This window comes from Otolemur garnettii, unplaced genomic scaffold, assembly GCF_000181295.1.
Source record: "Otolemur garnettii isolate 467f Iridium unplaced genomic scaffold, OtoGar3 scaffold00011, whole genome shotgun sequence".
Classification (NCBI taxonomy): domain Eukaryota; kingdom Metazoa; phylum Chordata; class Mammalia; order Primates; family Galagidae; genus Otolemur; species Otolemur garnettii.
Genome location: NW_003852406.1, coordinates 22,452,102 through 22,465,997, shown reverse-complemented (window position 1 = coordinate 22,465,997; position 13,896 = coordinate 22,452,102). Strand labels below are relative to the sequence as shown.

Genomic DNA, 13,896 nt, shown 5'->3' with positions numbered 1-13,896 from the left:
TGCTTCTTGTCCTGACTAACTCATAGCTGCATCTAGTTGGGCCTTGGCGAGGAGGCGCAGGTCTGGGAGGCAGTCGATTGCTTTCAGACAGCACTTTGCTGACTTACTTGCTAACCTCTGCATGTATACCTTTTCCAGCATTTTCATTGAATTCACCCAGGAATGACTACCGAGGAAACATGCTAGGCACTGTTAGAGGAGCCAGGATGGGTTAGATAAAGTCCCTGAATTCCTAGAACTCACAAGTTGCCAAGCATCGTGTAAAGAGGAAGGTGATGGCGGTTACATCTGTGGCGTGTTCTTCGCATTTGCCAGTGTTGATCACGCACCTGCTTTGTGTCCACATGTAGTGATGCCCATGCTCGCTGCCCACCCGAGGACATGGGCTCCACTCTGATCCTCGTCTTTGCAGATGAGGACACTGAGACCCAGAGGGCAGCTGACTTGTCTGAGGACAAACACTGATAAAGGATAGAGCTGGAAGTCCACTTCAGACTTCTGGGCTCTGGAGCTGTGAGTGCTCTCAGGAGGGAGGAGGCATCCAGGGTAGGTGGTGTTCGGACCAGGCAGAGCCGAGCCTGGCAGGTTGGCTAGGAGAGGTGATCATACCTGGCAAGGTGAGAGGCAGTCTGTTTGGAACTATTCAGCCATGCCTTTCGAGACATTATCTCTAGAAAAAGACTGGAGGGAGCTAGCCTTGTCCGCAGACAGCAGTAACTTCTTCGAAGCCCTCCTCCCCCTCCTCTTTCTTATCTCTTCCTCACAGGATCTTACTGGCTGTGTTCTATAAAAAGTGGATTAAATACCGCAGTCTTTGCTTTCTGGGATTTTACTGAACTGTTTTCACCAGCAAGATTAAAGGGCCTACCAGCAATGGGTGTAAAACCAAAGAGGCCCCACTAGAGATTCCCTTTTAAAACTGAGCGTCCAGATAAAGTTGTGTGGTCCACCCACACCAGGGGTTGCCATTGAGGAGGACAAATGGATTTCTTCAGAACACTCTTCAATTAAAATTAAGTTGTCTAACAGTATAGTTCACAAGAGCCCATTTGTATAGAAATACATTTAAATGTATAGATTTCCATAGGAGAAAATCTAGGCAGATGAGGAGTAGACCCTTTTGAGGGTGGGATTGAATTCAATTTTTCATTGAAGATTAAAAAACACTTTCACCTATGTTTATTTTTAGTATTATTTTTATTTTCTTACAATGAGCATGTATTAGTTTTGTAATAAGATATAAAAAATTACTTTTTCTTTAAAAAGAAAGGTGGATAAGTTCCTGTCCTAAAGGAGCCTGAGTTTCTTCTGAATGGGGAGGGGCTGAATCTTTGCATTGAACTTGGCTGATGCCACTCCTTAGCTGGGAGTCTACTGGGAGTCCTCAGGCAGAAATGGGGTCCAGCGTCCATAATGGCCAGCAGCAGCCATCCCAGAGGCACTCAGTTGGTCTGAGCAATGGTTGTGGTACCAGCCTTTCACCCAGAGCTAAGAAAGGAGCCCTTTGGGGCCAGGAGTATAGTGGCTACTGTGGCTGCCTTTGACTTTGAAAAATGGGGCCAGGTTGGCAGTTTGCAACTTAGTGGTGGGGGAGTGCCTTTTACCTATGACTTCAAACACTTACTGCCTCCTCCAGCCAGGACTGTACACCTCTTTTGTGTACTGGTATCTGTTAGCAATTCCCAAAGAGTGTTTCACATCGACAGGCGAGCTCCCTTATTTAGGTGTTGACTCCTTTTGCTTTGGGGAGGATCTTCTTCAGAACATTCTTTGGATGAGATTGGTGGTTGACAGATTTGAGTCCAAATCCCACTTACTAGTGGTGGCACTTGGCCGGTTACTGGCCGCCCACTCCAGCTCCTTGTGCATCAGTTTGTCATCTATGAAATGGACATAACCTCCCTTGCCAGGTGGTTGGGAGGTTTAGAAATAATATTTGCTAAGTGCCCCAGTACTCTGTAAGTGTTGATTGCCTTCTCTTGAACTAGTTGAGAAGAAATGTGTGCACAGGTAGATACCAGCATACTCAAGGCCCAACCACTCATAAGAAGTATTTTGATCTCTAAGAAATACTTGGCACTGAGTAGCTGGCCCATAGCGCCCATGGTTCTTGGCACAGTCTTAGGAGTGATAAGGTACACTGTGTCACGGCTGCTGGGAGGGCACTAAGGTGGTGCAAGCTAGCCACGTGGAAGAAGGGGAAGGAGAACCCCTGAGGCTAGTGTCGGATTGGGGTGTCTGAGGGCTCTGGAGCCAGGGGAGCAGAGTCCTTGATTGGGGATAGGGAGGAGATGGAGGGTTGGTACTGTTGCCATTGAGGATAGTACTGAGTGGATGCCTGTCGAGTTTTTAGAACAGCTCAGGAGTCCACTGTAAACTTCCAGCACCTGTCAGCTGCTGTTCTGATGCTGCATGAGTAGTAGCTCTGTGCCCCAAGCTGCCACATGCATCATCTACAGTAATTCCTGGGGGCTGGCGCTACTTTCCCCTTTACAGATAAGGAAATCTGAGGCTCAGGGAGTTGAGGTCATCTGCCCCATGCATGTTAGGAAGTGCCAGAGGGGCTGGGGGTGGCGTTGTCGGGTCTGCTTGGCCCCAAAGCTTCCTTTCACTCTTCCTGTTGCCTTGTTTTCTATTCTGATGTCTTCCGGTGATGTTAGCTCTCTGGGCCCCAGCTCATCTTGCTCTGGAGACTTTTCTGCACTGGCCTGCCCTGCCCTAGCTCTGTGAGGCAGGCTTAGAATCCCTCAAATTAGGGAGTCTTCCCCAGGGTATGGCCTCGGGGAGGGAGATGCTGGCAGCTAATGTGGAAGGCATGTACGCATGAGCAGACACGCAGCTGCTGCAAGCTTAAACACGGATCCCTCCACTGAGAGGGAACCCAATGACTGTGGTGTTTCAATGCATGCATTATTTATATTGGGCTTGGAAACAAACACTGAGAAATTCTGTCCCGAAACTGGGGCCTGGAGGGTGGGTGGGTGGGCACTTGCTCTCATAAATCCTATATCTAAACTGTAGTTCATTACCAGACTTCTTTCAGCAAGATGAGCATGTGGACTGAGCTGGGGCAAAGGTTTTGTGGCTGTCTCCCCCTTGCTGCCCATGGAGCCAAATGCAGGAGCGAGGGGGCTGGGAATCGCTGCTCCCTCTGGGTGGCCGCGCCTCCCCTGCCCCGTGCTCTGCACGCTCACCACCAACTTCATTGCAGCAGCAGCAGCTCCAGGCGCAGCATCTCTCCCATGCCACACATGGCCCCCCGGTCCAGCTGCCACCCCACCCGTCAGGCCTCCAGCCTCCAGGAATCCCCCCAGTGACAGGGAGCAGCTCTGGGCTACTGGCGCTGGGTGCGCTGGGTAGCCAGGCCCACCTGACAGTAAAGGACGAGAAGAACCACCATGAACTTGACCACAGAGGTGCGACTTGAACAGGGGTTGGGGCAGATGGGGCTGGGCTGAGCAAGGGGTGGGTGACCGCAGGCCCCACAGTGAGTGGACACAGCAAATACTGTTGCTCAAAGACAGGGAGTTAACAAAAGACTTGGAGCCAGCTGTTGGATCCCTGGCTGATGTTGATTGGCACTGTCCCCAGGCTCCTTTTCCCAATCCCTGGTTTGCACCTGGTACTCTCTGCCCTGAAGACACCTGTCCCTTCATCTGAAGCACCCTGCCTGTCCTTTAAGGGCTAGCCCCAGTCTACATCTTCAGGATGCCTTTCTGGTTGGACCGGGGACCTTTTTCAAATTCCTCTAAGAGTTTAAGAGCTGGAGTGTAAGACTGAGCCCTTGTTGCTATCTCTTTATGTCCCACTCCTGGAAAATGTCTAGTCTTTGCCAGATGCATTGGTCCTCTGAGGACAGAGGCCAAATTCCTGGGTTTCTCCTTAGTGTCAGGTCTCATCAGTGCCTTGGATAAGGTATACAGTTGGTGCTCTAGTCAAGATGTATTAGTTGACTGCCTGTAAGTGGGGCTAGTGAGCACACTCACACTGCCTGTAAGTAGGGAGATGATTGGAAAGACTTGGGGTCAGAACTTTTTCTCTAACTCTTCACCCTGGCCCTTACCAGGTGGACTTAGGAAGCTGTACTAAGGAGGGGTTAGGAGGGACTGGTGGGATCAGGAGAGGAAGGGCCTGGCAGATCCTTTTGAAAAGTTGCCACCTCATGTGCTCTGACCTTGGATATTTATTGGAGCACATGGCCAATGCCTTCCAAGTCTCTGAGCATTGGGGACCTGAAGTGTCACCATCCTTCCTTGGTGCAGGTCCTGGGAACCAGAGGCTAAGATTTTTGTCCCTGTAGTAGGACAGAGGCTCCAGCTTCCAAGGGCTTATTTTAAAAACCACTCCCAAATTCCCTTCTTTCTTTTTTTTTTTTAAACAATAATGTGCTCAACTCTCAGATCCTATGGATATTTTACATGGCATAATCTTTTTCAAGCCTGTAGCCTTAAAAACTCTAACCACTAGAGAGTGAAGCTGGTACCCTTCTGGAGTGTCAGGGAGAAGTAGGCCAGAGGCCTCCCCTAGCCCACCCTGGGGACTGGTGGTATGGGGGAAGGATTGGAGTTGGGGTGGCTAATTTCCAAACTGAGAAAGGCCCCCTAATGACCCTTCCTTGTCTGACCCACAAAGACAGAGAGCCAGGCCTTCTGCTAATTTTTAAACCAGTGAACTAGCAAATCACAAAAGCTAGCTGGAACTGACCTTTTTCCCTTTTCTTTTTGTCTTTTCTCTTATGGATCCTGACCTTCCTCCTGCCCTGGCCTTCCCTCCTCAAAGAGAGAGAATCCAGTGCGGTAAGTGTTGAGCACTATGGAAGCCACAGGGGTTTTGGGGTGCTGGGAGGAGGAGGGGACTCAGGGCTTCTGGTTTGGAGGCTCGCCCCTACAATTGCAGACCTAAGACCCGTCCGTGGTATCCAAAGCCATCATCTGGGTTGTCTGTTTTGCTCTGGGTTGGAGTTGAGGGTTGTTTGTTTACTTGTGCCAGAGCTGGGAGACCTGGCTTCATTGCTGATGTGTTGATGACTATGTCTTAGTCCAGAGATACTGGTGGTGAGGTGTGGGGGGAAGGTAGTTACTGTTATAAAATAGGACTGCTGGCACCTGTTGATAGTGACCTTCCATTGTGGAAGCCTTTCATCTCTCCAGGCATTAGGTCCATCATTTGTCAAATGAAGGGCTTGGGCTCTCACTCCCTTTCATATGAAAGATGATTAACTGGAGAGGTCAGCTGACTAGCACTGGGTCTTCCCTGCCAGAGGCTTTGTGGAGTCGTTGGGCTGGACCCAAGGCATAGGACCCTGGTGTCCCACATCCTGGGCCAGAGGTCTTATCCACCTCCCAGGTTGGATGCCTCCTACATGACGCTGTGTCCTTACTTCCTTCAAATGCCTGAGGTTTCTCCCTGCTCTGGGCTTTCACTTGGTTTAAGAAAGTGCTAGCAGGCAAGCATTAAGGCCAGGCCGCCTGCGTGTCTGCCAGCTCTGAGATTTGTTGTAAATCTTTCTGATCACACTGAGGCTCCGAGGTTCTGTTTCAAGTGAATAAGCCTTCTGAATAAGCGCAGTGGAGTCTGGATAAAAAAAATCCTTTAGCGATTAGCAAAGCTATTTTATTCCTCATCGCCGTCCTTGTATCTGGGGCCATCTAATCTGTTAGGATGGCTTTGGTTATTACCTCGTGTTAAGTAGGACTTGGAAGGTCAGGCAGTTAACTAACCATCTAGACAGAAGCTTCCTTGGGCAGGTCCCTCCAATCCTACCCGCCTCCCCTCCCCAAACTCCCCCTCCCTGGCTGACTTTTTAAACCTCCCGTTAGCAGTAATGCTGGCTTCTCCACTCACCCTGCCTGCGTGCTCAGAAAGCCAGGCCACATTTAGGCTGAGGAGAGTGGCTAGGTACTGAAGGGGAATAATTGAAGCTGAAAATCCATTTTGAATGCTTTAGTGTTGATCCTCTAACAGTGGTGTGTTTGGAGAGGCAGTTTGCCTAGATAGAAGGATGGCTGGATCGGACACCTCAAGGCTTAGCTCTGGTCTCGGCTTTATGAGACTGGATAGCTCTCTTGGCCCCTCTGAGCTTCAGAGTTTTTTTCTTTTTCTTTTTTATCTGTACCATGGGGATGATTCCTCCCAGGCCGAGCTCTCCACTTTGTTGGGAAGACCCTCTTAGGACAAGACTCGGGATCTAGATGACCCAGTTCACAGGGACCCACTGCAATGAAGTGGATCCTTCATATCATCCTCTTCCTCTTTCCTCTGTGCCCCATGCAGGAAAACTTTCTGCTCAAAGAACCCCGTGGGGGACCCCTAAGAGCTGAACTTTTTACTCACCATGCTTGCTGACATCTGTGCATGGCAGACTTACAGAGCAGAGGACACACAGGGGCCACTGGAGAATCCAGTGGGAAGTAATGGAGAGGCAGCAGTGGGAGGGACGGTGGGCTGGGCTGCTCAGGCCCGGACACTTTAGGCTGTGCACATGTGGTGACGGGGCGTGGGGTGGGGTGTAGACTGAAGTAATCAGGCTTTGGAAACCAGGTTGTCAACAGATGAGGCCTACGGCAGGAAGGACAGGGCTGTGTCGGAGTGGGAGGGGTATGAGGGACGGGCTGGAAGCTGTCCCAGAGGGGTTAGTCTGGAGTCCAATTAGAGGTAGCTTCATTCATATTTCCTTGCCTAGCCGAAGCAATAAAAAATACTTAGTTTTTTGGCCGCCTGCCAGCCAGAGGCGGGCTGGATCGATGCCGCTAAATGCCTGACATGACTCTCCGGTAGCGGCGAGGGTTTTCAGCCTGACTGCATGAGAAGAAAGAGCTCGCTGTTCTCTGGGGCGCGCACCACTGGGTCGCCAGGAGAAACATGAGCAGCCGCACGCCCCCTCCTCTCCCCGCCCGCCCGCCGGGGCAGCCAGCGAGGGGCTGGGAGCGTTTCTGCTTAGCACAGGGTGGCCGCCACCATCGGAGGAAATGAAATGAAATGACGGTGATTTTTCTGCCGGCGATTGTAGCAGCTAATTGAATTGCGGCTGTGCGCGCATCGCCGCCGCCCCTGCGTGGCTGTGGGGAAGGTTGAGCTGCAGTCCCCGTTATAACCTCCATTTTTTCTTCAAGGCTTGATAACTCTGCCATTTTAATTTGCTTCAGGCAGAAACTTGGCAGGGAAGGTCTGCCCAGAAACCGGCTTAGGAAAGGAAATTAAGTTCTGTGGCTGGTTCCCGTGCTGTTCCCCACAAACACCGCCCTTCCCTGTTCCCTCCAAGTGACCCTTTCCCCTGAGCTGGCCTTGGCCTCCAGTGACATGGGGAGACAAATAGTGAAGGCTCAGCCCACTTGCCTTGCAAGACTGTTCTTTTCTGAAGGGGCGTCCCTCCGTGTCTCCATGTGACTTCCTTGGGCACCCCTGTGCTGCCTAGGGACCAGGATAGGGACTGGCAGACCTTTTCGTTCAAGACTGTGACCTGTTCGTTCTGCCACCTCTAGCCTGACCCAGGACAGCTGCTCAGAAAATGGTGGGTGAGGAAGGGAAGGTAAAGAGGGGCTCACAGGGAGAAGCAACTCTCCCCACATCATAGAGGGGTGTTGGTCCTTTGAGACAAAGGTTTGTTGCAGATGCCCTTGCCAGCAGCTCCTCTGTCCTGTTCCTTTAACAGCTGCACGATGCAGGTGGCTCCTGACCACTATCTCAATTCCCAGGCCTGCTGCACCCCCAGGCCCGCCTGCAAGTGCCTCTCACTTTCCCCCTTCCCAGGTCTCCAAGCCCAAAGGAGTCTTGTCCTCACTTGCTTTATAGTTCAGAGAGAAATTCAATTCTCCCTGACCTGAAAAACTTGGGTTTCCTTCATGCTATGTCCCGCTGGGGGTACTGGGGCACGTCCCCCAACTTCTCGGAGGCCTCCTTTCTGCCTGCTTCAAAGGAGGAGGTGATCCCTTCTGCCCTTATACCTTCTCTTGTCATTCAGAGGGAAGGGCTTCCTGACTGTTGTTTTCTTTAAAAACCCTGGTGTTTCTCCAAAGTCTCTGAAGGTCTCCCATGGAGGAAGAGCGGGGTGGTGCTGGGTTGCTCATCTGCCCGGCAACCTGCAGGCAGCCCGACGCTCTCTCCCCTCTCAGTCTCCCCATTCCTGTTGGCTCGGCAGACGAAATGTTGATCATGGCCCCAGTCTGTCTGCTCAGATCCATCTTACAAGGCTCAGTGGAAATTCCACTTATCCCTCCTTTGAGCAGATTAAGTGCCGAGGTCATGAGGTGGGTGGTGAAGTAGAACATTGCTGACCCTCGCCCTCATGGAGCATAGTCTCACAGGCCAGCAGGCAGATGACTCACTGCAAAATTAATTACTTAATAGCAATGGTATTGTTATAAAAGAGTAGTGGGGATGCTCCCAGCCTGTCTCCCTGGGTCCCCAGTGTGGGGAGTTGGGGAGTTTTCCTTGGTGAGGCAATGCTTGAGCTGAGGTCTACAAGACACCTCAGAGTTGAGCTGCTCTTCCTCTGGACTCCTGGGTGGTCAACTGTGCTTAGCTGTGCCATGGATGTTTGAGATGTTGCACTTAGCAAGCAAAAGGTTTTTACCCCTTATCCTCTTCTGGTTTCTAGAATAACTCTGTGTCACCCTCGGAAAGCCTCCGGGCCAGTGAGAAGCACCGGGGCTCCGCAGACTACAGCATGGAAGCCAAGAAGCGGAAAGCAGAGGAGAAGGACAGTCTGAGCCGATATGTACGTTTGAGGCGCGGCGGGTCAGCTAGGGCTTGTGCTGGGTAGGATGGGAGTGTCTATAAGGCCCAAGCTCTGTGGCCCCAGCCCTCTTGGGGTCCAGGAGTGAATCAGAGAGGCTGCCTGCCGAGGAGGGATGCAAGTATGGCTGGGTGGTTTAGATGCACTCTGAGCATGTGAGCCACTATGAGGCAGGAGTGGGTGGGAGTGGGGAGAGCTCTGTACCTCTCCCACCGATGGGATGACCGTGCTGCTGTTGCAGTGCTCCCCAGAATCCCCTTCTGCCTGGTGTCTCATGCTTTGACCCTGCAGTCTTCACAGCCAGGCCGAGGTGTGCATCTACTCAGTCATGCTACCTTGAGTTTTAATAGCCTTACCATGTGATGCCTCTGATACAGGAGACCCCAGGGAAAGCATGGCTGTCATATCTGCCCTGTACCAGGCTGCACAGGGCCAAGAACTAGGGCAAAGGGAAGGGGAAACAGGTGCTGGGACTCAGCCCCCAGCCCTCTTCAGTTACCAGGCTGCTCCGTGGCCATGCGCACACGGCATACTTGATGTTCCCTGCATGTCTGTGAGACTCACCTGTCCTGCAGTGGGGTGGATGATGAGGTGAGAGTAGCACTCTGCACTGACTTACGAGTCACAGAGAATATAAACCCAGTGGGAAAGATGGTTCTAGCTTCAGAGAGACATGTTATGAGGCAGCCCTTAGGGAGAGGGGACAGGTGTCAGTGAGGCTGCCCGGTGGCAGGCAGTGGAGTTACCGCAGAGCTGGGGAGGCTGGGCTGGGAAACCGGACCTCTGAGGAGCTGAGTTCGTCGAAGGGAAAAGCAGAGGAGGAAAGGCTGGACTTTTGGGTTTGGCTCAGGGCCAGGCTGGCAGGAGGAGGGATGGAAAGAGCATGACCTCTTACTGGCCAGTTGGCTTCTCTCTGTTGGTTGCAGGATAGTGATGGGGACAAGAGTGACGATCTGGTGGTGGATGTCTCCAATGAGGTACGAGCAGGCCTGGGTTGCAGGGAGGCTCTCTGTTTGGGATGGTTTGAGACAGGTCATTCTGGGGTGGAGGGGAGATCTGTCCTCTGTTCTGGTACTATTGGCAGCCTGAGCAGGGTAACAAGGTCTTGGGGTGTTAGGTCAGGAAGGGCCTTGCTGCCTGGGGGCTTGGCCTTTATGGGCACTGAGGGCTTCCTGCAGTGGGTCCCAGAGAAAGATCCCCAAAGATCCCAGATAGAGGCCAGTTCTGTTTCCTGCGCTCCTCCAGGTCAGCTATGCCCACCCCTCCCTCCACCTCCCTCACCTTGTTGAGGTGAGAGTTGCAGCCCCAGGGTCAGCCCCAGCAGGGTAGGAGGAGCTGGAAGGAGTCCACACCAGGGCAAGCCCAGCAGCACTGATGGAGTCGTGAACTTGAGTTCGTTCTGGGGCAGGTCACTATTCTTCCTTCCCCATCTGTGGGATGAAGGGTCAGACTAGATGGTTAAGAGCTGGTGCCCCTGTTGGGAACCCCCAGTCTTTCAGCCATGCTCTTCTCCCCATCACCATGCCCCCTCCCTTCCTACGCCCAGAGCAGGGAAGATGCCAGTCTGGCTGCAGCTGGCAGCACATCTCGGTCACTTGTATTCTTAGGACCCAGCAACACCCCGAGTCAGCCCCGCACACTCCCCTCCTGAGAACGGGCTAGATAAGGGCCGCGGCCTGAAAAAGGATGCGCCTACCAGTCCCGCCTCGGTAGCCTCTTCCAGCAGCACACCCTCCTCCAAGACCAAAGACCTTGGTCACGTAAGTGTGTCTGTGAGGCTGGGCTGGGAATGGGGAGGCAGGTGATCAGGGGCCAGAGCTGGAGAGGTGCTGATTAGAGGACAGAGGTGAAGACCTAAAAGACTCTGACTTTACTGCCTGCCAGCTGGGCCTTGTACAAGTTAGTCAACATTTCTGAGCTTCGTTTCTGCCTCTGTAAAATAGTAGTGACACCACAGTCCCTGCCCAGTGTGGTTGAGCAAGGACGGAGAGGCTGTTCCGCAGAAGGTTCATAACTGGTATTGGCACTGGGCTCTTTGCTGCTTTAGTATATGAGGTATTGTGCCCAGCTAGGAGAGAGGAGTCCTCATGGCTTCCCTTGGTCTCTGCATCTTCCCTCTTTAGAATGACAAATCTTCCACCCCGGGGCTCAAGTCCAATACACCAACTCCGAGGAACGATGCCCCAACTCCAGGCACCAGCACGACCCCAGGGCTCCGGTCCATGCCAGGCAAGCCTCCAGGCATGGACCCGATAGGTATAATGGGTAGGCACCAGGGGCTGGGGTGTTGTGGGGGGTGGGGAGGGAGTCTGCCCCAGGCCATAGCTGGGGCCAGAGTACAGGGAGCGTGTCCATGCTGGGGCTTTCCTAGGGCCTTTGCGGGCTTCACAGTCAAGTTTGAGGAGAAGATGGATGCTGAGACTTCAACACAGACTTCAGGGTTTACTGGGGCCACTACTAGGCCAGGCATATGGAAGGAGCACCAGATAGGTCAGGCAGGATACCCCAGATCTGTTCCCGCTCTGTTCTTAGTTCTTCCAGGCCTGCACGAGCCCCTTCCCTGGGCCTCTGTGCTTGCTCTGCAAAAAGAGGTGGGTACATCTCTCAGCTCTGAGAGGGGCCTGAAGGCAGGGATCCTTTCAATCTGAGAGGACTGCCTGGAGTGGGCAGCTATAGAACGCAGGAAGGATTGCTGCTGGGTAGAGGGGCCATGGCCTTGTCCTGTCAGTGTGGGGAGGGTCCGGTCTCTTGAGGCTCATCCATTGCTGACACCTGCCTTCCCACAGCCTCTGCCCTGCGCACGCCCATCTCCATCACCAGCTCCTACGCGACACCCTTTGCAATGATGGGCCACCACGAGATGAACGGCTCCCTCACCAGCCCTAGCGCTTATGCAGGTCTCCACAACATCCCACCCCAGATGAGTGCTGCTGCTGCTGCCGCCGCTGCTGCCTATGGCCGATCACCAATGGTGAGCTTTGGAGCTGTACGTAGACCTTTTGGCTCCTTTCTTGGGGACTGGGCACAGTGTAGGGAACAGGTGGGGGTTGAGGGGCTCTCTGGTCTCAAAGCCAGGCAGCTATCTGCACACAGAGAAAAATTATCTGAAACATTGAGACTTAGACCAGAGGGCATGGACTTTGGGGTCACCAGTCCTGGTCCTACCCCAACAGCTTATTAGTCATCTTGGGACCTCATACAAGGTGGCCTCCCTGGACTACCCCTTTCCTATCTGGGAAAAGAAGCTGACAGATAGTTTTCTGGGCCTGGGGTTGCGGGAATCCCAAAGTGAGTCAAGTAACAAATGTCCACAGAGCAGGGATTTGGTAAATGGGACTGGCTATAGCAAGACGTATCTTGTTACTATGAATGAACACTTAGTTTGGGGGTTGGCAGAAAGTTTCCTCTTCAGGAGATAGTTTCTGTCTTTGCCTCTCGTTCCTGGGTGGTCTCCTGTCCATGTGAGGCCTGCTAAGGATAGGAGAGGAGAGAAGAGGGCCAGGGTGCTGGGTCAGAGCACGGGGTCTGAGCTATGACCCCTTTCTACTGTGCTTGTCTCCTGGCTTCCCCAGAGGGTGAGCCGTGTGGTCAGTGGTCAGTGCCCAGTGGGTGGGGTGGAGGAGGTGGAGTGGTGGTGACACTGACTAAGGGCTCCCTTGTTTGCCTTACAGGTTGGTTTTGACCCTCACCCCCCAATGCGGGCCACGGGCCTTCCCTCAAGCCTGGCCTCCATTCCTGGAGGGAAACCGTAAGCTTTGGCTATACTTGTTGTATTCTTTGGGAAACGGGTAGGGGAGGGCACCACCCTTGTCTTCTAACCCTGAGTTTGCCCTGGTGCATATGTCTGCTGGATAAAGTATCTGTCCCTCTAGAGGGACTTAGGCCAGGCTGCACCGCAGGAAACTGCTGTCATGTCTCACTCCTGACCTGCCTTAGAGGTACCCTCTTAAAAGAGGTGGGAGTTGCTGAGTACATAGTCATTGGGCCCTGGGAGAGAAGGGGCACTCCAAGCCACATCACACGGAGCTTCCAGGGGTGTTTGGGATGTCTTTGCTTCTGGCTACAGGCAAGGCCCCTTGGCTGCTGGGCACAGGCCCTTCCCTGCATCCAGTGCTCTGTCGCTGGAGGGCAAAGGCAGGGTTGTTGGGAAATTGGAAGGTTGAGCATACGTGCAGTGCTGGGACGCTGCCTAACACAGTGCTCACATCATCAGGGAAGGTCTCGCTGTTAATTGAGAGACCACCCAGAGCAGCCTGAGGCAGGAGCCGGGCCAAGCGTGCTCTCCACTGGGGCCAGGCTTCTCTTGGGAGGGACACACAGATTTCCCTCCTTAATACCCCTGGCTCCTAAAGCAGGAAGTAACATTTCAGCAGGGTCCTTTCCAGGGTAGAGGGGAAGAGAGGGCATGCCAGGATGTATGAATGGGAGAAAAAAATCAAGTTTGGAATGGGAAGCAGTCCCCAGCATAGGGGAGCCATCACAGTAAGTGAGAATACTAGGCTTCATGAGGCAGGAGCCTGGACACACAGTAGCCAGGCCAGGGCAGTATGGGTGACCTGTGCAGGAGCTGTGGGAACTCTGAGGGTGGATGGCAGAAGTGACAGTTCTCACCTTTTCAGAGCGTACTCTTTCCACGTGAGTGCTGATGGGCAGATGCAGCCCGTGCCCTTCCCCCACGATGCCCTGGCAGGCCCCGGCATCCCAAGACACGCCCGGCAGATCAACACGCTCAGCCACGGGGAGGTGGTGTGTGCCGTGACCATCAGCAACCCCACGCGGCATGTCTATACAGGGGGCAAGGGCTGTGTGAAGATCTGGGACATTAGCCAGCCGGGTAGCAAGAGCCCCATCTCCCAGCTGGACTGCCTGGTGAGAACCCCAGGCTGCGGCCTATTCTCCAGCGGGCAGAGGGGAGAGGCCTAGAGTTCAGCCCCACATTGGCTGAGCAACTTTGGACAAGCTGTCTAACCTCTCTGGGCCCCAGTTATGCCATCTCTAAGTAGGGATGGCACTGACCTGCAGGGGATTGTGAAGAAATGCATGAATTATTGAAGGATTATGAACTTGAGGAGTAGGGGCAGTCTGGCAGCTGCCAGATGTGAGGGGCGGCTGTGTGCTGGGGTGGTGAGAGTGGGCAGCACTCAGCCTGCCCCTTCTCTCTC

The 13,896-nt window shown here is 53.3% G+C and overlaps 1 protein-coding gene across 1 annotated transcript in view; it reads left to right on the top strand.

Moving 5' to 3' along the window:
• TLE3 (transducin like enhancer of split 3) overlaps positions 1-13,896 on the top strand; it is a 49,252-nt gene that overhangs the window by 28,539 nt on the left and 6,817 nt on the right. The window contains exons 7-15 of the mRNA XM_012801953.1: positions 3,212-3,416; positions 4,780-4,796; positions 8,597-8,716; positions 9,661-9,711; positions 10,342-10,494; positions 10,858-10,990; positions 11,521-11,720; positions 12,406-12,482; positions 13,354-13,603. Coding sequence (XP_012657407.1) covers positions 3,212-3,416; positions 4,780-4,796; positions 8,597-8,716; positions 9,661-9,711; positions 10,342-10,494; positions 10,858-10,990; positions 11,521-11,720; positions 12,406-12,482; positions 13,354-13,603 — 1,206 coding nt within the window. The remainder of the gene's footprint in view (positions 1-3,211; positions 3,417-4,779; positions 4,797-8,596; positions 8,717-9,660; positions 9,712-10,341; positions 10,495-10,857; positions 10,991-11,520; positions 11,721-12,405; positions 12,483-13,353; positions 13,604-13,896) is intronic.